At 41.0% G+C, this 27,872-nt stretch overlaps 1 protein-coding gene and 1 long non-coding RNA gene across 3 annotated transcripts in view; both read left to right on the forward strand.

Moving 5' to 3' along the window:
• The window catches only part of LOC112865115 (uncharacterized), a 166,251-nt gene extending 157,349 nt beyond the window's left edge, over positions 1–8,902 (forward strand). Inside the window, exons 3-6 of one of the 2 annotated variants that reach the window (XR_015240815.1) lie at positions 1,709–1,882; positions 6,216–6,358; positions 8,264–8,448; positions 8,689–8,902. This is a non-coding gene — a long non-coding RNA (uncharacterized LOC112865115). The remainder of the gene's footprint in view (positions 1–1,708; positions 1,883–6,215; positions 6,359–8,263; positions 8,449–8,688) is intronic. The other variant, XR_015240814.1, reaches the window with a different exon arrangement.
• Positions 8,903–17,591: 8,689 nt separating this feature from the next.
• LOC112865293 (olfactory receptor 5G25-like) lies at positions 17,592–23,684 on the forward strand. Its single transcript, XM_086677397.1, has one exon. It carries the CDS (start codon positions 21,618–21,620, stop codon positions 22,560–22,562), a length of 945 nt encoding a protein of 314 aa, XP_086533523.1. The 5' UTR covers positions 17,592–21,617; the 3' UTR covers positions 22,563–23,684.
• The last annotated feature ends 4,188 nt before the right edge of the window (positions 23,685–27,872 follow it).

The following is a 27,872-nucleotide window of genomic DNA, read 5'->3' on the forward strand; positions in this document are numbered from 1 at the left end:
AAAATAAAAATAAAGTAAATTTAAAATTTAAAAACATTAAACAACAACAACAACAAAAACAAAAGAGATCTGGATCTCAAGTGGTATCCATTAAGAATAAAATTCAGAAGCAACTTCCTTTCCAAATGCAAAGAATTCATGACCACTGACCTCTTATGTGCTTTCCTGGGCAGAGAACAGGACTCTGCCCAAATACTGTGCTGAAGTTCCACAGATCAAGTCAAGGCAAGGTTGGCCTTTCTGTGGTTTGAAGTTTCACATAACTGTTTCCCTGAGCACCTTAAAAAATAAATCCACTCTCTGAATGTAAGCATTTTTCAAAGATGTAGAAGTCTTTGATTTAACTCTGAAAACTTGGTGTTGACCAAGGAAAGAGGAAAAGCTAAAATAAAACCAAGCCTTATATTTGGGGGTCTCAGAACTGCAATTTGGGGGACACAGATTTGGGTAGCAGCCCAAACTGTGTCCTCTCAGACAACAAAAGTCAAGAGGTTTTGAAGACATACTCTTATGCTTGCATTTGTTGTTTACAAAGAATTTTTTTTTTTTTTTTTTTTTTTTTTAAATTTTTTTTTTTCAACGTTTATTTATTTTTGGGACAGAGAGAGACAGAGCATGAACGGGGGAGGAGCAGAGAGAGAGGGAGACACAGAATCGGAAACAGGCTCCAGGCTCTGAGCCATCAGCCCAGAGCCTGACGCGGGGCTCGAACTCACGGACCGCGAGATCGTGACCTGGCTGAAGTCGGACGCTTAACCGACTGCGCCACCCAGGCGCCCCTACAAAGAATTTTGATTGCTGTTGGAGGCAGAAAACGAAACTGAATATAATTTGTTGCTAAGGCTATCACTGAGCAAAGTTGCCTAGTGTAGCAAGTTGCAGGTGTTTGGGCTGAATCCTTGGAATATTTGTGGTTTGGCCCCGTCCAAAAGTTGATGGTTTCACTGATGAGGACGCACAAAAGGCCCATCTCCTTTCTGGCCTCCTGGCTCCATTTAAAAACCCCTGGACATACGTGACCTCATTTCATCTCCCATTTCAGTGTCAAAGGGTAAGACTACAAATTTTTCGGCCTTCTTCTAACTGTGACGGTAAAAAATGCTCCGTTATTACTTGTATCCTAATGGCAGAGACTTACGTGGCAGGAAAGGACCTGGTTTGTTTCTAGAGGCTTGACACAGAAATCTCTAGCAAGAAGTCTATAAAATTCCCTTTCGAAAATGCCGGCAAGCTGGGGCGCCTGGGTGGCGCAGTCGGTTGAGCGTCCGACTTCAGCCAGGTCGCGATCTCGCGGTCCGTGAGTTCGAGCCCCGCGTCGGGCTCTGGGCTGATGGCTCAGAGCCTGGAGCCTGTTTCCGATTCTGTGTCTCCCTCTCTCTCTGCCCCTGCCCCGTTCATGCTCTGTCTCTCTCTGTCCCAAAAATAAATAAATAAAAACGTTGAAAAAAAAAATTTTAAAAAAAAAGAAAATGCCGGCAGGCAACACGGAGATGTGTATCAGTAAAGAAACAATGGCCTGAAATCTGCAACACTGTGTGGTATCACCAAGGAAAACAATAATTTAAGCATCAGAGTAATTTGCTGTTTGCATTTCAGTTTACTGCTGGCAATATGCCCTACTGTTGGGTTTGCTCTAGCCTCAAAAAGTTTACTGTTCCACTGTGATTGTTCCAAGTCGCTCCCAATTATTGGCGGTTTCCTTTCCTAGGCTTCATCATCATCATCATCGTCATCATCGTCATCGTCATCCTCCGATGAAATCAGCTACAAATGTTTTTAATTATTGGAAGCATCAGTATTACTACCGTTTATGGAGGAACTGCTATGAAGCCTGTTCTCTGCTAAAATGTTGGCTAACATTTTATATTTACAACTCTTTAAGGTAAATCCTACACCGAAAGAAAGAAAATATCAACCCAAAGTCTTTAATCAAGCATGTATTAAGAGTGCTAAAATGTGGGGAGTAGCTTAAGATGAGTGTTCTGCGGGGAGCAAGTAGCTGAACGATTTTAAGGCTGATTGGGGATGGTCATTCGAAACTTAATTTTCTTCTAAGAATTATTCCCTGTGCAAATTCTTGGAAAGTAGAAGGAAATGAGTCATCTTAGTCATGGGACAGAGGTAGGAACAGGAAGATGGAATCTCAGGGTAACAGTTATTGGCTGCTTAAGTGCATTTAGGGATAAGAGGTTGCGGGAACATTTGGAAGCTACGAATTTTGCAGGATAGCTAAGGTTTAGTATTGTGATTGTCTGGGATGATTGCAATTATCTCTTGAGTTAGTAGTTAGCAGATACACAGAGGCATTTACACTCTAGGCACTATAAAATACGGGATTACAGTGGTAAGGAACCCACGAAATAGTATCATTGGTAGACTGTGACACGTCTCTTTAGACCCCCACTTATCTTTCGTAGTCTCAACCAAGAAAGCACATCCGAAGGATTGAAGGCAATTGTTTAAAATGCATTTGCAGGGTGCCTGGGTGGCTCAATCGGTTAAGCATCTGACTTCGGCTCAGGTCATGGTCTCCCAGCCTGTGAGTTCGAGCCCCAAGTCGGGCCCTGTGCTGACAGCTTGGAGCGTGGAGCCTGCCTCAGATTCTGTGTCTCCCTCTCTCTCTGCCCCTTCCCTGCTCACTCTCTCTCTCTCTCTCTCAAATAAGTAAACTTTAAAAAACAGAAGTAAAACAAAATGCATTTGCGATGTTCACATGATCTTTCTGCATTGGTTCTTGCCTGTGCTCTACCTTTACACTTTTATCAGGGCTATAAGTTTGGCTAATGGAACATGTTATAGCAATATTCTCAATAATTTTAAGTGAAATTGCCCTATCAATGCTGATCTCAGATTTTAGTCAATTTTCCTCTATTGTTTTGCGAACCAGCAATAAAGCACAGACAGTATAGAATCCTCTGATGAGGGATAACACATAATTAACCAAGAATTAGTCAGTGATTACCCTGGAAGTAACCACACATAATAAACACGGAGGACACTGACCATTCTCCAAAGCCTCTGATGGAGTAATAAAACATCCACACACGATTGCCACTAACTGCTTACTTTTGAGATGTGATTAGAAACAAAATTAACCAGTAGACAGTTCTTGTACCAATTTGTATACTTGAACCTGAGGACCGTTCTTTTCACCTAAGATGTATACAAGCATTGAAACACATTCATGTTTATATCTCTTACTTTCACTAATAAAACATCGAGGACAGTATTTTTCTGATAGTCTCTTAGTTTTTTCCTGTAAGTCTAGTAAAGATGGATTCTTAAGGAATCAAACACTTGATAGAGACAACAGAAAGCAAGGAAATAATTCTGATAAAGCCCAGATGACTTAGAAGAGAAAGAAAAACTCTCACAATCTTATCAAGATAGAGCAATAGTCCAAGAAACCTTCATGGCTAAGCAGATGAAGGAAAAGTAAGTTTTAGTTCTACCTAAGCACACCTTGTCTGCCAGCCCCCAAGACGGCAGGGGGTGGACACCTGCCCTTTCTTCTCTAACCTCATCGCTTCTCACTTTCTAAGGCAAGCATCAGTCTCCAGCTGTCTGTAGGTGACTAGGCAGGCTTCCCACAGCAGAGGCCAGCCCACCATGCAGCCACTTCTTCCCTACTTTGCAGCAGTCCCACAAACAGGGGCATCGAAGCAGCTGGCATCTGGGGGCATCTCTGCACTCAAGCGGCGGTCCACCAGCATCTACACACAGGCCACCCCTCCCCATACAGAGGTCACGGGCCAACTTGAGATTTCCCTCCTGATGCCTCTTTCCCGAGACTCCATTCTTAGGTCTCCTAGCTGGCTCACCAACTGTTGGTTCCTAAACTTGGGAATTACCTAGGTAACATCTAAAACTGGCCGCTGTCGTCAGAGGGCAGGAGAGACTGAGGAAAGAGGCAGCCCACATCGTATGGCAGGTGGCAAGTTTAACAAAGAAGAAAACTTCCAGATAATGCTCCTTTGGGACAGCAGCATGATGAGCATCTCTCCACACCTGCCTGCCGGAATCTTTTAAAGTTTATTAATTTTTAGAGAGAGATAGAGAGAGAGCATGAGCAGTGGAGGGTTAGAGAAAGAGAGAGGAAGACAGAAGATCTCAAGTGGGCTCCATGCGGTCAGTGCAGGGCCGGATGCGGGGCTCGAACCCAGGAACCATGAGATCATGACCTGAGCTAAAATCAAGAGTTGGACACTTAACCGACAGAGCCTCCCAGGCGCCCCCTTAAACATTTATAAAGGGACCTTAACTGGATTCAGTCACATACGCCATCCAGATCGTCTCAACAACACATTACTCCCTTGAGGCTGCCTCCTTGAAAACAGCTCCCGCTGTGGACAGGTGGGCAGAGTGTACATTCCAAGGACGGTGGGTGGGGGCCTCAGAGCCTCTGATTGCCCAGGTCCAGCTTAGACGGTCAATGGGTAGCTACATCCTCTTGACGACCACCTCTAGTCAGCCAGTTAGCTAGCCATTATATTAAGCAATTATATCTTTTTTTTTTTAGTGTTTACATTCTTCAGAGGGAAAATTTTTCTCAATGTCAAAGTGAAGCATTTTCCTATAATAGAATTTGCTTTATCATCTTTTTCATATCATATCATTTCCTTCTCTTGAAGTTTCATAAAGTGTCATTTTCTTTATCTTTTCTTGTTGTCATTGTCTGTTTCCTTACCGGTTTTGGTTGATTTCAGGTAGAAGAATGGGGCAGAATGGCTTTATACTACTTGATTAAAAAAATTAAGTTCATTTATTTGTTTTGAGAGAGAGAGAGAGGGAGAGAGAGAGACCTGAGGAGGGGCAGCGAAAGAGGGAGAATCTCAAACAGGCTCCACAGTTAGCACGGAGCCTGATGCAGGGCATGAACCCACAAACCCTGAGGTCATGACCTGAGCTGGAATCAAGAATCAGATGCTTAACTAACTGAACCACGCAGGTGCCCCTATTCTACCTTCTTTAAGCAAAGTGTATGATATAATTTAAATCCTACATTCAAATTATTACGGATTGTGAAATATTTTTGGTTTAATTTACACGTCGCTCAAAAATGCTTACAGAATATGTCTTCTCTGCAACTCTCTGACACCAGGACTTCATAGGATATAGACCATTGTAAGACCATGTCCTTGACTCTAAAAGTCAGATGACAATGGAGACGAGCTACTGGGGAAATGCTATGGCAGTTTCAGAGGTGGGAGATCATAACTCTTTTAGGGGATCATAGAAGGTTTTTGAGAGAAAGTGCTGGTGACTGAGGTCATCCAACCTATGTGTATTAGTTTCTCAATGCTGCCCTGACAAATTACCACAAGTTTAGTGGCTAAAACAACACAATGTTGTATACACAAATGTATTGATTTAATGCTCTGCAGGCTAACGAGTCCTACATGGATCTCACCAGGCTAGAGTCAGGTGTTGGCAGGATTGCATTGCTTCCTGGAATCTCTAGAGGAAAATGTTTCCCGCTTTCTCCAGCTATTAAACCCTGCCCACATTTCTTAGCTGATGGCCCCTTCCTTCATCTTCAAAACCCGCAAAGTTGCATATCTGCCCATGTTCCCTACTTACATCTCCTGAGAAGGCCTCACAGATAATCTCCTCATTCCAAGGTCCTTAAGTTAATAACATGGGTAAAGTCACTTTTTACCACGCAAGGTGACATGATCACCGGTCCCTGGGGTTAAGAGGTGGACATCACTGGAGAGCATTATTCTGCCTATGCCACTATTCCCTCAATGTGATATTTTCTTCTCTCCTTCATGAAGCTTTATTCCAATCAAGTTGAATGTTCCTGCCTCCCTGCCTCTGTTCATCTCCTTAGTTCTACCTGAAATGTCCTTCCTCTCAATTTCAGGTCATCTCAAACTTGTCCACCTTTCCAAACCAATCTGCCCATGAAATATTTCCCAACCATTTTAGTGCACAATGACATCTCCTTCTTTGAAAAGTCTGTGCTTTGATTTACCTTGAACTCAGCCAGGGGTACTATGAACTCAAAGAAATGAGTATCCCGCGTATTGATTAATAGCAAGTTTTGAAGTACACTAGCAAGACTTCTGTGGGAACATAAGCTCATTGTCCGAGGTACCCCAGAGAGAGTGGTCTTTGGTTTAGTCCAGCTCTTCAGGTCACTAAATAACTGAGGTTTTGATCCCGATTTTAAGCCGGATCTTCTTCTCTCTTTCTGATACTTCAACGTCCAGGTAAATTCTCGGGTCACCGAATGTAGAAATGCAAAGGTCATAGAAATCGTCCCCCTTACGGGGGAGGCGGAGTCTTATTCCTGTTTGCGTGCTGAGCAATGGAAGGATGGAAGCACGTTCCCCTCACCAAACGCCCTCACCTGGTGGGTCCACAAATGTCCGCAACCACTGCCTGCCATTGCACGTAGATTTTGAACTGTTAGGCATGAAACGAAAGCAGTGTTTTTCCAACCACTTCAGCTGTCAGTGGAGAAGGGAGCTTTCTCTGAAATGCTGCGGCATATGTCGTCTTGGATTTATCAAACACTGCTTTGAAAAGTGGGCTTTCTCTTTATGCCTAGGCACTATTTCCCGCGATTGATTTTAGTGCTGCCATTAATAAGCAATTGCCCTGCGGAAAATGCATTCCACAGATAATTCTCAAGTAATGATAAACTCAGGGGGCACAAACATTATATTAACTATTGTTTTGTCACTGTAGCATTTCAGGGTTCACATCTTAATCACTCTATCTTCCAAGTGTGAATATTGTTTTAAAAATAGGAAAGTGTTTGACCTGGTAACAAACGTATGAATCTGGAATCTTTCTTACGGATAATCCCACACCTTGTGTTTCTTACTGTCATTTAAACAGGTTGATGTGTTTTTACTCAGTTGATGAGTCAGAAAAATACTTAAAAATTTTGTAACAATAAAAATGGTAAGCATTTCACACATTGTGTTAATAAAATAGAGATCACCTGTCAGAATTTATGCCTTAAATAGGTTTATAAACATTACAGAGAATTAGGGGAAATAATTTTACTTCAATGAACAAAATATATTCATGGAAATGTATGGTAACATTGCCGCTAATGATCGAGTCAGTTGAGACTAGAGTGGATACTTATTATTCTTTTGATTTCCATGGAAAGTTCCTATACAATATTTGATAGATTAATTAATCTCAAAGGAAGGGCATCTCAGTGCCTCCCAAACCATTATATTTCTTTTTTGAATCATATGATATGATTATATGAATTACACGATCTGGCAATTTCTTCGCTTCATTTAACCCCAAACATGAATCCTCTGTTCCTATTTCTTTCTGCCATTTCTGTATTCATGATGGTTAAAGAGTAAATGTACCCAATCTCTCATTTGCAGGCCTGTCCTTTATAAACATAAAAATGACTATTATGTGTTTCCATAGAACTCCCCCTTGTAAATAATGCTACCGACATTTGTTGACATTTCTCTTTGTAAGCCTTTTATGAGGGGAAGAGATTAATATACACAGATATGAATGTTGTCTTCATTTCATCTGAATGGCACTATCCTCTCCATCCAAACAGGAACTGAAAGGGCTTTATTTCTGTTCTGTTAAGCCGATCCCAAATGTCTATTATCAGGGTCTGAATTTTTCATCATTTCTTACAATCTCACCGGTTACGGTATTCCTAAGTAGGCATTGTTATTCTATCATGTGATAAAGATGAAATACAGATACTGTTCTCGTTTCAAATACAATTTTAGAACCCATGGGAAATTTAGATTTGATACTTAGACTGCTCTTTTGATGGCAGAGGGTGCCGAATCCAAAAAGATCAAGTATAAATCACACAAGTTTGCAGGGGGCCCCAACGGACAGGAAGTATTCCTCAGGAATACCGTTGCCCGTCCAGTGCTGTTTTCCTAACTGCCTCCTTTACAGATTAAAAAACACTTGTGATACATTGAAGAAGCTATGATGAATATGGGGCGCCTGGGTGGCTCAGTCAGCTGAGCGACTGACTTCAGGTCAGGTCAGGATCTTATGGTTTGTGGTTTCAAGCCCATGTCAGGCTCTGTGCGGAAGCAGGAGCCTGCTTCGGATTCGCTGTTTCCCATCTCTCTGCTCCTCCCCTTTTTGTGTTCTGTCTCTCTCTCTCTCAAAATAAATAAACATTAAATTTTTTTTAAAAGGAGCAATTTTGTGTATGCTAATTAACATTGCAAAAATAAAATGTACTTTTAAATTTCTTACACAGGTTACCACTGACCAGTGAATGACTATGTGTTTTTCTTAGCCCCTCGTCCTTTTAGGTATTGTTCCTCTTCTTCCATTGCCCCCGAGATGCTGTGTGATAACTTTGCAGAGAAAAAAGTCAGCTCTCTCAGGGTTGTACCACACAGATGTGGTTCTCTTCTTTCTTTGTGGTATCTGAATGTTTCTTCCTGATGTCCATGGCACATGACTGGTATTTGGCCATCGGTAAGCCCTTGTTGCATGCCCTCATTATGTCCCAGAGGGTCTCTGTGCAGCTGGTTATAGGGCTTTATGGCATGGCTCTTCTAAGCAGCATGACCTGTATGACACTGCCTTTTTGCTTACCCTCGTGTGGTCCAAATATCATCAATCATTTTTCCTGTGATATTTCCCTTCTGCTTTCTCTTACATGTGCAGACACTTCCGTGACTCAACTTACATTTTTCTTTTTGGCTGGATCTACAGGAATCTTCAGTGGCCTGATCATGATGGCCTCCCATGTTTGCATCCTGGTGGCCATCTGGAAGATCCAGATTGCTCATGGGAGGCAGAACGTTTTCTCCACCTGCTCCTCTCACCTGGTAGTTGTCTCCATCCTGTATGGGACTCTTTTCTTTATCTCTGTTCGACCTGGCTCAAGTCCCTCCCTGGATCTCAATAAAGTGATTTCTCTGTCGTATACTGAGGTGATGCCCATGTGGAATCCCCTCGTCTACAGCTTGGGGAATAAGGAGGTAAGATATACATTTGGGACGAAGTTTGAAAGGAACACTTCTCCAGCAGTTTTGGTAATTAAAACTCTGTTGTGTTGTACCTTAGACGTTGGTTTATAACATGTCAAAAGAACACTGGGCTGAGAACTAGAAGTTCCCTTTATTCCTGAGTAGTTACCAGGTTACTTATAGACTGCTTATATTTTTTTCATCAGTCTTCTCCATTATAAAGTGAAGGGGAATACAAAATACTTTACAGATATATTAAAGGTACAAATGTACTATAGGCCAACAGAAAGTACAGAGGAACATTTATATAGTCTCATATGTGGGAGGACATTTATTCCAGATTAGAGAGCAAATGTTGTAAGGGAAAGGTCAACAGTGTTCATTAATAAAGGTTCATACACCTTGTTCTGTTGAACAATGGAAAGTGAGAGGGCTTTTGCAAAATAGGTGACTTACAACAAGGTAACGTCCCGATGAGAAAGTCCTGAGCCCAAATGTACATGTGTATGACACACAGGAGGGACATGGGCCAATAAATGGCTGGATGAGCAATGGGTACAGCTGGAAATGAGAATGGCCAAAAATATAAATATACTAAAGATTGCTGAACTCCACGATGGCTGGGAAAAATGAAATTACAATGACAAGACAGTGCTTCTTTTTCATTTGTCACGTTAGCAGACATCACAACGATTTGTGCAATGTTGGTAAGGTTGCCAACGAATATAGATCACGACATTGCACTTAGCGACAGTAGCTAAGTATAGAACAGCTACATTTTCAGAAAGTAATTTGATGATTTCTGTTAAAATTCACATACTCGTTGACCTGGCTGTCTTACATTTGGAAATCTGTGCCGTCGCAATATCAACACCAGACATAAATGCTGCAACATCATTTGTAGGGGGGGGGGAAGGAAACAACCTCAATTTGTATCATTAGGAGAAACATACATTCTCTCCTTGAAGTGTTGGGTGGCTAATTATTAAACAAAGTAAATCAAATATTAATGTTTTGGTTCGGAGGAAACGTCCTGATACAATCATTGATAGATAAGAAAAAAAATCAAGTCAAACCTTAATCTGTAGAACCGATCACAGTTTGTGTGGGTTTGCAACTTCCTGGGGAGCTTCCGCTGAAATCCGCAACCGGCCCCCATCACCAAAGGCAGGGAGAGACCAAAGAGAGAAGCAGGCCACTCCGGAATGGTAGGGAGCAGGTTGAACAGACAAGAGAACTTACTTGCGAGGTTGTCCTGGGCGCAGCAGTAAGACCATAGCCCTTCTGCCTCCCGCCCAATCTTGAAAGATTAGATAGAGGCAGTCACACATGCCGTCCAGAGCGTCCAAGAACACATGACTGTCTCAAGGCTGTGTCCTTGGGGCAGCTTTTGGGAGCCGAGAAGGCCGGCAGAATGCACGTTCCAAGGACAGTGTCTGGGAGAGGAGCCTCCAGTTGCCAGGGTCCAGATCACAGATCAACCAGAGGTCAGATCTTCTCGTTGACCAACCCCCAACACGTAAACAAAGGTGAAAAAGGTGGGGGTAAAACCTACCTCATGTGTAAAAGACATCGGTGTGTGCCTATGGACATGATCATAGAGAGAATTGTGCAAAGTCCCTGGCCACGCTGTTAACATTGGTTACTTTAGTAACATGACATTGAAAGGAGCCACAGAGAGTGGGGGTGCTTCGTGCTTGTCTGAGTTGTCGGACTTGTTTTGCAACAAATATGCTTAATTTCATAACTAAAATTTACTCTTGAAAAGCTGCCATCTGTGTCAAAACTGAAGGCATGAATAAGTGAATGAATGAAAATATCCATAAGTAAATAGATTTAGGCAGATGGACTCAATGACTTCTGGTAAAGCTGTTTCTCCATCCTAACACTCTCTGGTTTAATGAAACACTTTTACCTACTGGTGAATGAAATCTTTGTCAAAAACTAGGTAAAAGCGAGAGATTCTTAGCAACTCTCTGCTCCCATCTCACTTTTTCCCTCTGAGGACCTGGATCTCCCCTCATCCCTCACCCTTCACCCCAGAATCTGTCATTTTTATACAAGGTGGTATGTTTTCTCCTTATTAAGCACTTTGAAATGATAAAAAAAAAAATGCTGAATTCAAAATGACACAATGCAAATGATGCAATTTGGAAAGTAAACTACTAAGTTAATTAATTATTAATATTCAGGTAAATTTTATAGTTTATGTAGCACAGCATTTCATACAAAGAATGTATGCTTCTCCTAGTGATACCCCTTCAGCTGGTTTCCTTTTATTCTCCCTACAAATGATGTTGCCACATGTGTATCTGAGATTTATATTTCTGTAGCACAGATTTCCAAATGTAAGAGAGCTAGGTCCCAGATTATGAATGGTTGACTTTGTTAGTTGTTGGGGCGCCGGGGTGGCTGGGTCGGTTGAGCGTCCGACTTCGGCTCAGGTCATGATGTCACAGCTCGTGAGATGGAGCCCCGCGTCAGGCTCTGTGCTGACAGCTCGGAGCCTGGAGCCTGCTTCGGATTCTGTGCCTCCCTCTCTCTGCCCCAACCCACTCACGTTCTGTCTCTGTCGCTCTCAAAAATAAATAAACAAGAGAGAAATTATAATTTGTTAGTTGCCAGTTTGGTGACATTTCCCAGCACCATTTTACTAAGACTTGATAAAACTTGGGCTTAGGTGAGCCAAAGGGAAATGTATTTTCATCTAGAAAGATCAACAGTTTCTTCCCGGTCACACTTTGCCTTAAAATGACTCTATCCTGCATCTTCATTATATGACAGGTGTCAGATCTGTCACCTATTGAGATATGCATTGCCTAGTAGGAGAGCTGAAGTGTTTTCTTTGGTCCTAATTGCTTGGTAAACATTCGTGATGCAGGTGCTATTGAACGGGGATTGGGAGGAGAACAGCAGGAGGCAAGTGATAATTATAAATTTCCTGAATTGCTGTAAGGTCCTTGTCTAAGCGTATGCAAATATATTCAAACCAACTGTCTTCCTCTAGCTCTGGTTATTGCTGTTCTGATCTGCTCCTGTATTCTGCCTACAATTCTCTTCCTGCCATATTCACACGGATTAACTACTTGCTTTTCATCTACCGTTTCAGTGTTACCTCCACTGGGGACTCACCCTAAGGGATGATTAGAGACAGTGTCAGTTAGAGCCCGTGTATTGTCCTCTTACAGCACCATCTTCTTTTCCCTTAGACTTTATAGCTGTAACACAGTGCATCTTAAAATAGATTTTTGTTTTGTTTTTATTAGTAGGAAATGTTCCCAACTGATTCTTCCTAGAGGGCAGGGACAGAAATTCAAGTGCAGGTGCATTTTGCCGTTCATTTGTTTGTTCACCCCGGAAGTCGTTAAGTGGTTCTGCCTATTTTGTAAAGAATCGCCAGTTAGTCCCAGTATCGTAGGAGGTGCGGTTTCTGAGAGATCAACTGTGATCCTTTGTTCCTCTGTAGGTGATGTGTCTTTCTGATTCTGCCTTCTTTGAAGATTGTTTTCTTTATTCTTGATTTTCTGTACTTTAAAAAGTGTATGCCTAGGGGTGGTCTTTGCTGGCATTTATTCTGCTTAGCGTTCTTTATGTTGCCACGTGGGGTGGGAACTTGGGGACGGTCACCCTGATGTGGATGGATTCCTGACTCCAGAAACCCATGTAGTTTTTCCTTGAAACGTTGTCCTTTGTGGGTGTATGCTCCTCTTCTTCCGCTGCTCCGTCGATGTGGTGTGATCCCTTTCGGGAGAGAAAAGTCATCTCCTTTATGAGCTGTGCTGTACTGATGTGGTTTTTGGTCAGCTTGTAGTGACAGCCTGTTTCCTCGTGGCCGCCAAGCATGTGAACGGTACGCAGCCATCTGCAAACCCTTGCCGCATACAGTCATCATGTGCCAAAGGGCCCGTGTGCAGCTGGTGCCATGGGTCCTCAAAGTGCCATTGCCCATGAGACCTTCACTTTTGCTTAGGCTTCTGTGGTCCAAATGTGGTCAACCACCTTTTCTGTGACATTCCCCCTTTTCCCTCCCTGGCATGTGCTGCTACCCAGAAGAGTAAGTTGGTTCTTCCCATGATGGCTGGATTCATAGGAATCCTGTGTGCTCTCATCATCCCGGCCTCCTGTATTTTTATCGTCCAAACCTTCTGAATATCCAATCTGTTAAATGCAGGCAGCAAGTTTTCCCTACCTGCTCCTCGTGCTTGGCTGCTCTGGCCATCATGCGTGGGACACTTTTCTTCCTTTGCATACTTCCTCATTCAAGTTCATCTCAGTACACTAATAAATTCGATTTTGCATTCTATTCCACATGGATGCCCATGTTGAGTCTGCTCCTTTACTGCCTGAGGAAGACGAATGTAAAAGAGGCCTTTAGGGGGACATTTGTTAGGAAGAATTTTCTGCTGGGGAGGGAATTCGGACGGTGCTTTTACCGATGTTCAGGTGGAATTGCCAAACGTGTACTAAGAAAGACGTGGACTAGACTTAAGGAGTTGTCAGTTTGAACCTTGACTCTTCCCATTAGAAAGAGGATTAAAAGTTAACGTGCAGCGTTGGGTTCGTTTCCCGTGTACAACCTAGTAATGCGACAGTCTTCAGTTTGTGTGTGCCTGGATATTAATTGGTAGTCACACTTTAATCATTCTTATTTCAGAGTGTACAGAATCATGACCTGCTGGAGTTCTATTTCAGATCTAAATAATTTTTAGACTAAAACCGTGCCATTTAAAATAAATTTCTGTGGCATTTCAAAAAGAAAACAAGGATTAAAAGAGGATAAATTCTATACCATTTCTGGTTCTCAATGTCTTAATCTGTAAACTGAGGGTAATAGACTCAATGTCATTTATATTACTTTTTTGTCTAAAGTTCTGTGATTGGACACAGTATGTCCAACTCCTGTGAATGCCATCTTTTTATGCACTGGGAAGAAAAGAAGAAAAGAATTTCCTGGCAATGATACCACCCATTGTTCCACTTTTCCTTTCTAGGGACTCGTTCTCCCTTTCCATTCCTTGATTCAATATATCAAATGCGAGACTTTACAACTCCGTATCTTATAGTATCACACATCTTTGTTAAAAATAACTGAGCGCAAAAAAGTGTAATGAAACGATAACCCTTTAACAGCAATACATTGAAGCCTTAGGTGGGAAATTGCAAGGAGGCCAATGTCATGTGTGGTTTGTACACAGATTAATCGATGATACATATAAGAGCACCTAACACATAGGAAGTTCTCAAGAAAACATGTTAAGTGAGCGAGTGAACAAAACAAATATAAGGCACGTAGTTACTTTAAGTCCTAATTATCATCTTTCTTAACAACCTGGACCCAGGTGTGGTTTAAGGTCATACTTCTTTCCGTATCAACTTCATCTCATTCTTTTTCTGCTCACTGATGTCTTACCTCTTTTAAATGTTTTCCAGCTTTATTGAGGCATATTGACAAATATAATTGTAAGATATTGAAATTGCAAAGAATGTAAGAAGGAAGATTTGATATACGTATACCCTGTGACGGGATTCTCCCCATCGAGTTAAATCGCACATACCTCACCTCACATAGTTGTCTTTTGGGGGTGGCGAGAACCTTTAAGTTCTACTCTCTTGGCACATTTCACTTAATACAATACAGTGTTGTCAACCACAGTCACCATGTTTTCCATGAGATCCTCAGGCCTTATTCATGTTACAAGGGAAAGACTGTGCCTTTGATGTCTTTTGAATCCAAGCTGTCGGAGGACCCTCATCACTCCTCTGGGAAGGATCACGCGCCAGGATTACTCTGCGTGAAAATGCTTCTAGTTTATAGTCGAGTGTTTTCCTGATGATTTTTATTTCCCCTGCTCTAGCTGCTGTGGTACTAGCAGCCTACTCTGCTCTTACATGGGATTTTGAAACTAAAGTTGTCTGTCCTTTCTTCCACTCTTCAAAGGCCAGCCATGGCCATTCGTCTCCTCAAGCAACATTTGTTCCTCTTTTCCCTCTGCCTCTTTTCCCTCTGTTCCCATCCTTTCCCTTTCTTATCTTTCTCATGAGATTGGTGTATGAGACATGATGTAGATTGCCCTTGATTTTCTTTTCTTTGTTTTTTTTTGTTTTTTTTGTTTTTTTGCCCTTGACTTTTGAGGAACTATCTCACTTCTAAACTGAGTCCTCCACAAATAGCCCAAATCATTGGCTCTATTTTTCTTTTTAAGGTTACAGCATCTTGCATCTTCCTATGAGGAAACTCTTTTGTTTTTGCTTTTTGAAGTTTTCTCTGAGACCTCAGATCAATTTATTGGGTATTCGGAATGATTTGATATTTATCTCCCTGTGTTTGAAGGATAAGGCAAGCCTAGGGTCCTTCTAGTACTCCGCCATCTTATCCCCCCTCCCCGCCCGTTTTTTGTTTTTGTTTTTGGTCCTTTGATGTCCTGAAAATAGAAAGTTTTCTCACTAAATGGTCCATGATTAGACTTCAACTCTCTCATGTTTTTCATGAGACCCTTCTTCTTTGAGGCTGGCACTCTTCTCAGAAAAATCACTTGCATACCAAGGCTATTTGCATTAGTGCCTGTGGATTTGTAGGCTGGCTAAATCTAGGAAGGACCGGAAAATACTTTTATCGAGTTTTAAACTCAGTCTTTTGCTTTCTTCCACATCAGGGTCACACTTATGGGTTGTTTCTTCTGATGGTTCATGGAATGATAATAAACGTACAATGTCAAATTTATTTATAGACCCTTAAGTCTATAAAGAAAAATAATGGGTTTTCAGGGAAGAGGAGTGGGCCTATTTTAGATGTCATGATGGGAGGACCTGTGATGCAATGTTTATCTAATCCAGCAATTTGACTAGGCCGCAAACAAGCGCATGTGATTGTTGATGAAGTTAGTTGTCCTGTTTCGTAGGAGGTTGATCATATTTTCAGAAGAGGCTTTTGTGAATGCTGACACGAGGACTGGCACATTCAACATACATGGAGCCCCAAATATTTTCATGGCTGTGATGTTGAGGATTTAATCACATCAATGGTTTGTTTGTTTTTTTCCTTTTAACTGATTTTCTCACTGATGTATCCAAAGCACCTGGAACATGCTTGCTACATCATGGGTAATCAGTAAGTGTTGATGAATTGAATGAATAAATACAAGGGTTTCATATGGAGCCAAAATATAATCCAGCATTTTCCTCTTAACCCCTTGTTCAATCTGCTTCCACCTCTGTCCCCTTCGTTGCTATGACAACAGGGGAACTAAGAGGGGAAGTTCTGGGTCAACCTCCAAGATTATCTGGTCTATCATCAATATGTTGTGATGTATACATTTAAATGGTCATTTAACCTCAGAAATCTCTGGTATTCTCAGAGTTCTCAGCTGTCATACTGTACTGTCTATGGCTTCATGAGTTCTACACCTCATAATTCAGATATATTAAATTTTGTTAACCTTACATAGCCAAAGCACGAAATACCAAAGTGTAGAGAGTGAGAGAAGATACTCTCTCCCATAAAAATGAATTCCTTACCATGACACTAGCTGTCATGATAGTAGAACCGAAAAAAAAACCCCAATATAACAGAAAAGGATATCTAAAAACAGATAGATGAGTAGTTTGGGAATTTATGCATGATATGTTTAGCACTTCACATTCCATTTTTCAGTTTTCTTGTATAGGAAATTCACACCAGGCATGACAATTGGAAAGACAACTATGGAGAATCACCCTATTAGATAGAAAACATAAGATAACATATTAGCAATTAGAAATGTGGCAGTAAATTCCTTATTGTAGTATAACTGGGATGGCAGGAAAATAGTAAAGCATTCAAGTAAATACTAGAGAAGATGGGAGAATAAAAGATTTATGTTCTTTTAGTTAGATCGTCTCTGCCTGCTTTCTGGTAGTTTAGTGCTACATACTGGTCTTTACTGTCTGGGGATCCTATTATCACCACGGACATTAGTTATCTCTGTATTTCTGTAACATTGTCTCCTACTGCCAGTCTGGTATAGAGAGAAGAGATACCACTAATCATATCAGTGAGACTAGTGTCCCATGTCTTTTCCAAAGACAGTAGAAATGGACTTGTATCTCTAAAGCCCAGTGATCTGTGCGGTGAGACCAAGTTTTGGTCGTCTTTTAGGCCAGTCATGATCTTGGTGGAAAATAATCCCAGAAGGTGTATAAGGGAAGAAGTCAAAGTTCAGCTAGGCAGTTGAGGCCAAGGAAGATAGATAAGCATTGTCCCAAATCTGGCTCTTAGGATTGAACCTTGGCTCATCTCTCTCTCTCATCCAGCTGCAAACATATCCATTCAGGTTTGATCTCCCTAGGATGGTCTCTCAAAGAAATAATTTAACTCCTTTCCATTCTCACAGAAAGTTCCCATTACCCAACACCTAGAAGAAGTTAATCTCCTAATTTCTCTTCCTGCAGCCACATTCTTAAAATTATGTGTCCACTTATTAATGTCCTCATTTGTTTAAAAATATTAATTGAACACTTACTCCTTAAAGCACTATTCCAGAAGCTGGAGGTGTATTGTGGAAAACCGAAACAAAATTTATACTTGTTGTGATAGAGTGCTATGATGCAATACAAATTCAATGGTATGTAACGGTAATTGATTGAAGAAAAATAAACTAGATAAAGAGGGGAAGTGTAGGAGGGTTGGGGTGTGGTTAACTGTACTCTTTTACAAAGGATGATTAAAGGTGGCCTCCACGATGAGCAGAAATCTGAAGAAAATTGCACAGATACCTGGAGGAAAATACAACAGGAGCCGAAGGAAAAGAGAGGAAGATTCTGAGGTAGAATCCTGTTCTGCCTGTTCCAAGAATAGCAAGTGGACTGCATGAGGTGATGGTAGGTAAGAGAATCTAGATCTTTCTATTCATCCCCTCCATTGAACTCTTAGGAGGACTAAATGGGTTAATACTCTCAAAGCACTTTGAAGAATGCCTTGCATATAGTAAACTTCTCCTGTGACAAGGCTGATGTTCTGTGGCAACTCTTCTTCTGTGTGTGTGAATAAATAGATGTCACCTGTTTTCTGAAGTTCCTTGAAGGATTCCTTACTGCTTACAGATATAAATTCAAACTGCTTTGCTTCATGAAGTGTTTATGAAGTTTGATCCCAAACCCAGTGTTCTACCTTTGTATTTGAAACTTTTGTACCTCCAATGTCGACTGCTTTTGTCTCTCAAAAATTCCGTCCAAAGTTATAGCTCTCCTTTGCTGCATAACACCCCAATCCACCTTATTTTTATGTGCCTATAGCTTCCTTCCCTTTGAGATTAGTCACAACTAAGAGACTCTTTTCAACGTCTCTGGTCACAATGATCCTACCATCCTCGTAACTCATGGACTCATCACGGGGTCCCTCGTGCTGCTGTGTGCCCAGACTCCCCTTCTGATTACAAACTTTCTGAGACAAGGCTTTATTTTAGATTCTCCGACCTGCACAGCACCAAGGGCCAGTGCTCATTATGCAACAGGGAAGGCTCAAAACGGGATTTTGAAGTGTGTGAGGGGGTAGTCTCAAAGGGAGAGGTAGGTTTATTTTGTACAATGACAATGGATTCAAGTCACAGTACTGTTCTCTTGAGAGAACTTTAATATCTTCTCTATAGGCCCAATCTCCTGAGCTTTTGATTCCCTGAGGGAGTTGGCTCCAATTTACACACAGCCTTTTAGAAAAATCTCTCTGGTGTGTTGTGCAGAATGGAGTCAATGAACCCCGTTTTAAAGCGCTATTGGAATGCCCAGGCTTCAAGATGGTATCATTGTATTGTTTATCTTCCTAGACACCTGAAGAAGCTGAGAAGAATGACCAGTCTACTACGTTTGTAGGGTAATTCATTTTTATGTCAGGGAATGCTACTTTCATAACTTACTATGACATAAACAGGCAACGGCTGTAGGGATGTTTCTTCAGATAGGTACACTCAGTGAATTCCTAAATGGCTTTCAGGAGCCTAGGTGTCAAAAAATACCAACAAATGATTTTAGATGTCTAGAAAAGTATCATCTCTAAGCTTACCACGAAGAATAATTTGGTGCAAGTGAAATATTCCACCCGTGTCTCTTGCTTTAAATGACCTAACTTGAATGAACATGTTGGTTGAATTCTGTGTTTGGCATAGAGATAGTGAAATGTGCTGCAAGATTTATGGCTAATGGGACGCTCATGGGAACGAAGAAAAGGCCTTGGCCTCTTTGGCTTTTAATTTCTTCACTTGCCCTACAAGGAGTTTTAGAAGTAGAAAACAAGCCACTGAATCTGCTGACCTGAATTCCATGCTGCTCTTACCCTAAGTCACACGCATATCTAGGATCACGATGGCCCTATGCTAGAATTTTTGCATTAAGCAAGGTTGGAAAAAAGAAAGCAATATGCATTTTGACAGTCAGAAACTATTGTTTTCACACGATAGTTTGAGTTGGTTGAGATCATAGATGGGGAAATTCTAGTTTCATCCTCATAAAATGTTTTCATAACCCAAATCTACTGTGGCACTGACAACACTTTGTTTATACCTTCTTTGAGTAAATAGCAAATACACACATAAATGACCTGCAATGGCTTTACATGTTTAGAAAATACTAACTTCTGGAAACATGTCACTAACTACAGTATAGCTTTTCTGACTATTCTTAAATTCTGCCCCTCCGGGCCTTTCCTTTCCAAGCTCCATTGCTTCTGGGACAACAGGAGTGGGTTTTCATTTCATTACTTCCTGTTATTCAACTTCCTGTTAAGCAAAACCCCTTTCAAGCTTTCTTACCAGGGAAAAATGTTAGATTTCTCCTGCTGCACAGGAGGATACTTCTCCTGCTGCACAGCCCATTGGTATTTTTGTGTGATTGTGCTGTTGTAATCATTATGATTATTTCAACGTCCAGAATGTGCGTCTGTCTTCCTCAGTTTCCCGTTTTATTTGGGTATTACCCTTACTTCACGTTTCTCTCACTTCCCGTTCATTCACCCCCCTTTTCTTTTATAAAAGAGTGTTATTCTGAGATAAATTTTCATAAGCAGCTTCAAAGGTAGTACAGAGAGGCTCCCATCCCCTTCACCCAGGTTTCCCCAATGGCTACATCTTACCAACTACAGCATAGCATCAAATACAGGAAATGGAGATTGGTGTGATGTGTGGATTGCTCTATACCATTTTACTTCGTGTGGAGAGAGATTTGTTTAACCAACTCAACCATCAAGGTACGGAATTCTTCCATCTCTACATGGATGTCCCTGTGGTACACCTTTACAGTCGCACCTTCACCCTCCCTGCCTTTCCGAATCTCAGACAACTACTAACCTGTTCTTCCTTTCTATAATTTTACCATTCTGAGAAGATAATGTAAAAATAGAGTTCTGAACTTTGAGATGGGCTTTTTTTCAACTCAGTGTAATGACCTTGAGACCCATTCAAGCTTATATCTGTATCATATTTTTTCCTCTTTCTTACGGAATAGTATGCCCTGGTATGGACATTCCACATTGTTTAACCATTTATGCATGGTAGGAATTTGCGTTGTTCCAGATATCTGGCCATTATGAATAGAGCTTGTGTCAACAAAATTTACAGGCTTTTGTGTGGGCATAAATTTTCATTTCTTTGGGATAAATGCTCATGTGTGTCCTTTTCATCCCTAAATTATTGATTTTCTTTCCCAGCTCCTACTAGTACTTAATTGGTTACAGCACTCACTCAATATTTAAGAACTAGTTTATTCTTTGATGAACTAACAAATTTGATGGACTCTGATGAGATTAATGGGTACATCCACCAGTGACTGGAGGAATGTAGCTGTTTGTAAGGTGTCACCAAGGAGATCCTGTGGAAGATTTTAATCCCTGGTCAAAGCCATCCTCCCAGGTATGAGCTTGCCCTCCTTTTTGGAATCACAAGTCTGTCTTTTACACACCACAACTGACTGTTTATCTAGAGTCTAAAGGAATTGGCAAAGAAGTTACATTTCTAATACCCTGAACCTACAGTTAGGGTAGATAAGGTATTTGCCCGAGTTCAGAAAAATTCACATAATGCTTTTTGTCTGTAAGATGTTTCTTAAAGGATACTCTGTGCAATGTAGGAATTTTAAAAAATGGGATCTGGCACAGTTAGAGGACTTGCTTTAGAAGGTCACCAAAGGTCACATCTCGGTCTACACGTCTGTGATTTTCTTCAAAAATCTTGTGATCGGGAATAAACTGAAGTGCTGAGAGAGGTTCAGTGTTTAGTATCACACAGATAGCAGATACTGAGGATGGCCATTTGGAGGTAGAAGTCAAGAGTGTGATCTCTCAGTCTACCCTATGAACTTGAAAAATGTTGGAAGTTAAATTCATTTTCTTACATTGATTGATTTATTTTGAGAGAGAGGGTGCATGCCCAAGAGTGAGGGAGGGGCCAAGAGAGAGGCGAGGGAGGGGGTCCCAGGAGGGTCCATGCTGTCAGCTTGGAGCGTGACTAGCTGCTCAAACCCAAGCACCATGAAATCATGACCTGAGCCAAAATTAGGAGTCAGATGCTTAGCCAACTACTTAGCCAACTACTTAGCCAACTACCAGGTACCCAGGTGCCCCAAAGAAGTTAAATTCATTTTTAAAAACAATTTAATTATAAATTAATTGTAATGAAAAATCTTTCTCTCATTACAGATTAAATCAGAGAAATGGAATTTAGAAATCAAACTTTGGTGACTGAGTTTTTATTTGTGGGCTTAACAAATTGCTTCCAGCACCAGGTTGTTCTGTTTGTGATGTTTCTCTTGGTTTATCTGGTCACTCTTCTGGGAAATGTGGGCATGATCACCCTCATTTGGATGGATTCCCGGCTCCACACTCCCATGTACTTTTTTCTCAGCCACTTGTCCTTTGTGGATGTCTGCTCCTCTTCTGTCATTGGTCCCAGGATGTTGACAGACATCTTTGTGGAAAAAAAAGTAATCTCTTTCTTGGGTTGTGCTGCCCAGATCTGGTTTTTTGGTCAGTTTGTAGTGACAGAGTGTTTCCTGTTGGCCTCCATGGCTTATGACAGGTATATGGCCATCTGTAAGCCCTTGTTGTATACACTCATTATGTCCCGGAGAATCTGTGTGCAGCTGGTGGTAGGGCCTTATACCATGGGTCTTATGAGCACCATGACCCACACGACGTTCACCTTTCGCCTGCCTTACTGTGGTCCAAATACCATCAATCACTTCTTCTGTGACCTTCTTCCTGTTCTCTCCCTGGCATGTGCAGACACCCAGGTCAATCAGGTTTTACTTTTCATCTTGGCTGGAGCTCTAGGAGTGCTCAGTGGTGTGATCATCCTGGTTTCCTACATTTACATCGTGGTCACTATCTTGAGGATCCGCTCTGCTGAGGGGAGGCGCAAAGCCTTCTCCACCTGCTCGTCACACCTGACTGCTGTCTCCATCCTGTATGGGACACTCTTCTTTATCTACGTACGCCCCAGTTCTAGTTTCTCCCTGGACATCAATAAAGTGGTTTCTGTGTTCTACACAGCCGTGATCCCCATGTTGAACCCCCTTATCTACAGCCTGAGAAACACAGAGGTCAAGGATTCATTCAGGAGGACGTTTGAGAAGAAGAATCTTCTTCTGAGTAGGTAAACTAGATACCATTTGTACTACAGATTGAGAGGTGATATAGACACAAGATGCAGGAGCATGGGCTGGGTGATGGGAGTCCTACTTTTGTGTTGAGATTCACTTTTTATTACTGTGTGTCATTGAGAAGTGATATATCTTCAGATTACAATTTTCTCACTTGTCATTGAACAGAAATGAGTTTTAAAATGTTAAACTGAAGTACATGGATTATTGAACCCCAATGCTTTAAGAATACGTTCCGTGTTGGGGCGCCTGGGTGGCTCGGTCAGTTCAGCCTCCAACTCTTGGTTTTGGCTCAGGTCATGATCTCATGGTTTGTGTTCAAGCCCTACATCAGGCTCTGCACTGGTAGTGCTGAGCCTTTTTGGGATTCTTTCTCTCTCCCTCTCTTTCTGTCCTTCCCATGTCTTCTTTCTCTTGCCTCTGTCATAATAAAATAAAAAATATTCTCAGTGCTTGTGACTAGGGTATGAGAGGCTCTTTGCTAAGTCCTGTTAAATTATTATTATGTTAGAATCATAATCAGTGACTTGATGCTACTTCTGTTTATCTCACAAGGTGTTGAGATCCCCCAATTTTCTGGAAGCTTAGCCTTGACTCTTTAAACAAAAGCCAATAACAAGTATATTATGGTTAAAGATAGAAACTTCTACTTGCAAGGTAAATATGTCTTGGGAATGTAATATAAACATGGTGACTATAGTTAAAAATACTATACATTTGTTAGTTGTTAAAAGAGCAGATCTTAAAAGTTCTCTTCACAAGAAAAAAATTAATAACTACATAAGGTTATTTATGTTAACTAAACTTATTGTGGTTATCATTTTGCAATATATATGTATATCAAACAATTATGTTGTACACCTGGGACTAATACAATGTGATATGCCAACTATGTATCAACAAAATGAGAAAAAGTTAATTATTCAGGAAGTATGTAGCCATAGCACTCTCTAATACCACCTTCACGTTTGGAGTAGACAATTTGCAAAGGGCCTTTTACATCCCTGATCCTCTCTACCCATATAATACCTTGCTGAGATTTTGTCACTGTATTTACACTTATGCATGTAAAATTCAGAATGCATTGCAAGTCTTTAATAAAGTGTTGGCTATGCTCTAGTGATTTATTTATTTTTGTGTCCTAAGAAGGAGGTGAATTCTATTTTTACAGATGTTCAGCCTGGCACACATGAAGAATCAATGTCATGACCTCATAACTTGGGTCACACTCTTATTTTTTCCAGGTACAATACTCTTTCAACCATACTTCTGTGTTTTGTTTTCTGGAATGTAGCAACAAATCCAAGAAATTAGCAGATAAACCATGTTTTGTGTAACCTATGACTCATTGAAATCCACACTCTGTCCTCTCTTGAAGGCCTTTTTAAAAAAAGCATTTAATATGGCTCAAATTAACAACTCAAAACAACAGATGTTGGCAATGATGCAGAGAAAGGGGAACACTTCTGCACTGTTGGTAGGAATGCAAAGGGGTGTAGCCACTCTGGTAAAGAGTATGGAGGTTCCTCAAAAAATTAAGATAGAACTACCATATGACCCAGCAATTGTACTACTAGGAATTTATCCAAAGCGTACAGGTGTGCTCTTTTGAAGGGACACATGTACCCCAATGTTTATAGCAGCATTATTGACAATAGCCAAAGTATGGAAGGAGCCCAAATATCCATCGACTGATAAATGTATAAAGAAGATGTGGTAAAGAAGATATTGCAACAACATGAATGGAACTAGAGTGTATTATGCTAAGCAAAGTAAGTCTGTCAGAGAAAGACAAATATCATATGATTTTACTCATATGTGCAATTTAAGAAACAAAACAGATGAACATAAGGGAAAGGGATGAAAAAATAAAAAGAGAGACAGAGGCAAACAATAAGAGACTCTTAAATACAAAGAACAAACTGACGGTTTCTGGAGGAGAGGTGGATAGAGGGACGAGCTAAATGAGGGATGAGCTAAATGAGCTAAATGAGGTGGGTAGAGGGATGAGCTTAATGATGGGCATTAAGGAGGGCATTTGTTGGGATGAGCACTGAGTGTTTTCTATAAATGATGAATCACTGGGTTCTACTACTAAAACCAATACTACACTGTATGTTAACTAACTTGAATTTAAATAAATAAAACCTTTAAAAAAGCATTTAATTTTAGTCCACTGACTTTGAAGGAGGTCAATTGCCTCTAAGACCTTAGAATATTTTGGCTTGTCTTTATTGTTTTCATCACGATTTCTGCCAGTTTTTGTGTCTGTGTTGGGTTATGACATGGGTCAAGATGCTATTTAATAAATAGGAAATGGGAGTCAAAGAATGTTACAATCAATAATTAATTCAACAAATTTTTACATGTGCCTCTCATGTGCCTGACACTTTACTGGGTACTGTTCACATTGAGAGGCAAAGTCCTCCTGGAGGTCAGGCTAGTGCAGTTGAAAGACAAACAAAGAGATTAAAAATGGTTATATACCCATGGTTATTTCGGTGATAAAGATAATCAAGGAACCAAGAGAGAATGTAACAGAATATTTTAGCCAGGGTAATAAAAAAATAAAAGCCTCTTTAAAGAAAGTAGGGATTGAGAAAGATGAAAGAAATTATTTTTATAGTACGGCTTTCTAAGGAGTCCAGAGGTCACTATTTGGATCATAAATGAAGAAAGGGCCCAGCAAAATAGTAACAGACCCTACTGGGGTGCCTGGGTGGCTCAGTTGGTTAAGCATCTGACTTCGGCTCAAGGTCATGATCTTGTGGTTTGCGAGTTCAGGTTCTGTGTCAGGCTCTCCCTGTAGATGAGATTAATGAAAAAGGATGTTCATGGTCATCACTTAATGCTTGATGCCCCAGCCTGGCACGTAATCTGTGTTCAATGTATGTTTGGTGATTGAATGAACAATAAATATATAGTCAAAACTATATTGTTTTATTCCATGAATGCTATAGCTTGACAGACATAGGCTCAATTATCAACTCTGGCCATGTTTCTTTGCATAGTTTATGGCTTATATGCAGATTTAAAAATGCATCTGAATTGAATAATATACATATGCACATAAATACATGTAATTATCTTCTGTTTGTTTTACTTCCTTGCCTTTCACATCTGATCTCCAGGCCAGCAGGAGTTCATTAGTGTGTGTTGTGAAATGCGGTAATACTCCACTTGTTTTCCACGTAGTACTTAGAAATGACACCATAGTATATCATTCTGTTTTTCCATTATTTCCTTTGCTTACCACACGTTGGTAGGGCAACTATCATATTTTAGGATTTAACAGGCATTATCAAAGTCAGTTATAGGTGTATACTTGTATGTTCTGAGTCATCATGTATATGAGGATGCTACTTATGTAGGGAGAAACCTGTTGTCAGGCAACCAAGCCACTCAAAGTGTACCTGCATTTCCAAAGAAAAATACACTAAAATTCACAAAACATATTTATTAGAACCAGTCTGCAAAAACTGTCTTCCCAAAGTGTACTGCAAGACTTGGAAAAACTGATAACCTATGGTCCTTTAAACAGAATTCTTTTATTTTTATCTTTCAATGGACATTTATTTTGTTCCCTTATCTTGGTTATTTTGAATCACACTGCAATAAACACGAGAGTATAGGTATTGTTTTGAGATCTTATTACAATTCTTTTGAATAAACACTCAGAAGTGGGATTGCCAGAAAATATGGTAGTTCTATTTGTCATTTTTTGAGGAACCTGCATATTGTTTCCCAAGATGACTGCACAAATGCACATTCCCATCAATAATATAAGAGTTTCCTTTGCTTTATATCCTCACAAATATTTCTTAAATATTGACTTTTTCAAGCCTTCTAGCAAGCCCAAGATGACATTTCACTATAGCTTTTTTTTCTTTTTTCTTTTTGTATTTCCTTCCATATTTTGTGTTATCTTTAAGTTTTTATTTAAATTTCAGTTAGAGTGCACTTTCAAGAAATGATAGAGGGAAGAGCCAAGATGGCAGAATAGCATGGAAGTTTTTTGTGTGTCTCACATCCATGCAATATAGCCAGACCAAAAGTAAGCCATCCTACACACCTAGAAAACTGACTGGAGGATTAACACAACAATCTGCACAACCTGAACTACAGAATTCAGCAGGTATGCAGCACGAAGAAATGAACTTGGGGAGTGAGAAGGTACAGGAAGGGAGGTGCTTTAGTGAATGGAGAGAGGACGGAGATGGGGTGGGGGGGTGAGGGAGAGAATACAGAAAATCACCTCTCTCCAAAAGCAGCTGGAGAGAAAGTGGAAAATTGGAAACAGCTGCAGTGAATAAAATAAAAAGGGAGAAAGGAACAAGGAGAAAGGAGAGGGTTTAAATTCCATTAAGACTGTAAACAAGGGGAGAGCAGTCTGCAACTCCACAGCTCAATACCTGGTGGTGCTCTGGTAGGAAGGGCAAATCCCCAGGAGCAGAATGGGGTCCGGGAGGTTCTCAGGCCACAGGGAGAAAAGCAGTTCCACTGCTGGAAAGACATTCCGTTGAGACTGTTGAAGCCACCTGGTCCCAGCAGACCCCAGAAAATGGCCACATTTGCTAGTGCTGGAACAAGGTCATTAAGGGTAAAGCCTGGTGCCAGATGTGTGTTTTGATTTTCCATAATCCCTCAAACGCTGCTGCTACATTATCTCATGAACTTTTTCTGGGGCAGGCTGGCATCTGGCCGTAGTTTCGGGACACCGGCAGCAGCAGGGTCCAGCAAGTGTTCCTGGCTGCAGCCAAAATTTGGCCATGGCTCATTCAGCCATTGTTCGGTGAGACCCTCTAACACAGGGGCAGAACGGGTCAAAGCCGCAGTCCTTCAGAAATAAGGGGCCAGAGAAAACAGCCACATCTGAGACAAAACTTGGGAGAAGGTACTGCCTGGGGCCTGGTCATGGAGAGTGAAAAAGCGGGGAGTGGACAAAAGCTGAAGACAGAGGACAGGTACGTGATTGCTGATCCGGGAAAACAGAATGGGTAGCTGGGTGGTGCCATTTTCACCACTCCCGCGCATGTGTATACGCATCTACAAGCGTGGCAACAATCTGCCCCAGTAGTCTAGCAGCGACATCTAGTGGAGAGTGGAGCCATTACACTGAGCTCCGCCCACCTGGGCCAACTTCACTTTCAAGAACACAAGTCTCACTGCCGGCTTAGTTTATGGACTATAAAGTGCTACATAGACTGACTTCTAGGGGAAAATGAAATAATTTCAGTCCTACTTCAATCTGTTAGCAGGTCCATCTATTCAATTTTCTTCTTCCCTTTTTTTCTCTTTTACACTTCT

This window comes from Puma concolor, chromosome D1, assembly GCF_028749965.1.
Source record: "Puma concolor isolate L17-30 chromosome D1, mPumCon1.1.hap2, whole genome shotgun sequence".
NCBI lineage: Eukaryota > Metazoa > Chordata > Mammalia > Carnivora > Felidae > Puma > Puma concolor.

Coding starts and splice junctions, on each gene's coding strand:
- LOC112865293 (XM_086677397.1), top strand. CDS start 21,618: ATGGAATTTAGAAATCAAACTTTGGTGACTGAGTTTTTATTTGTGGGC.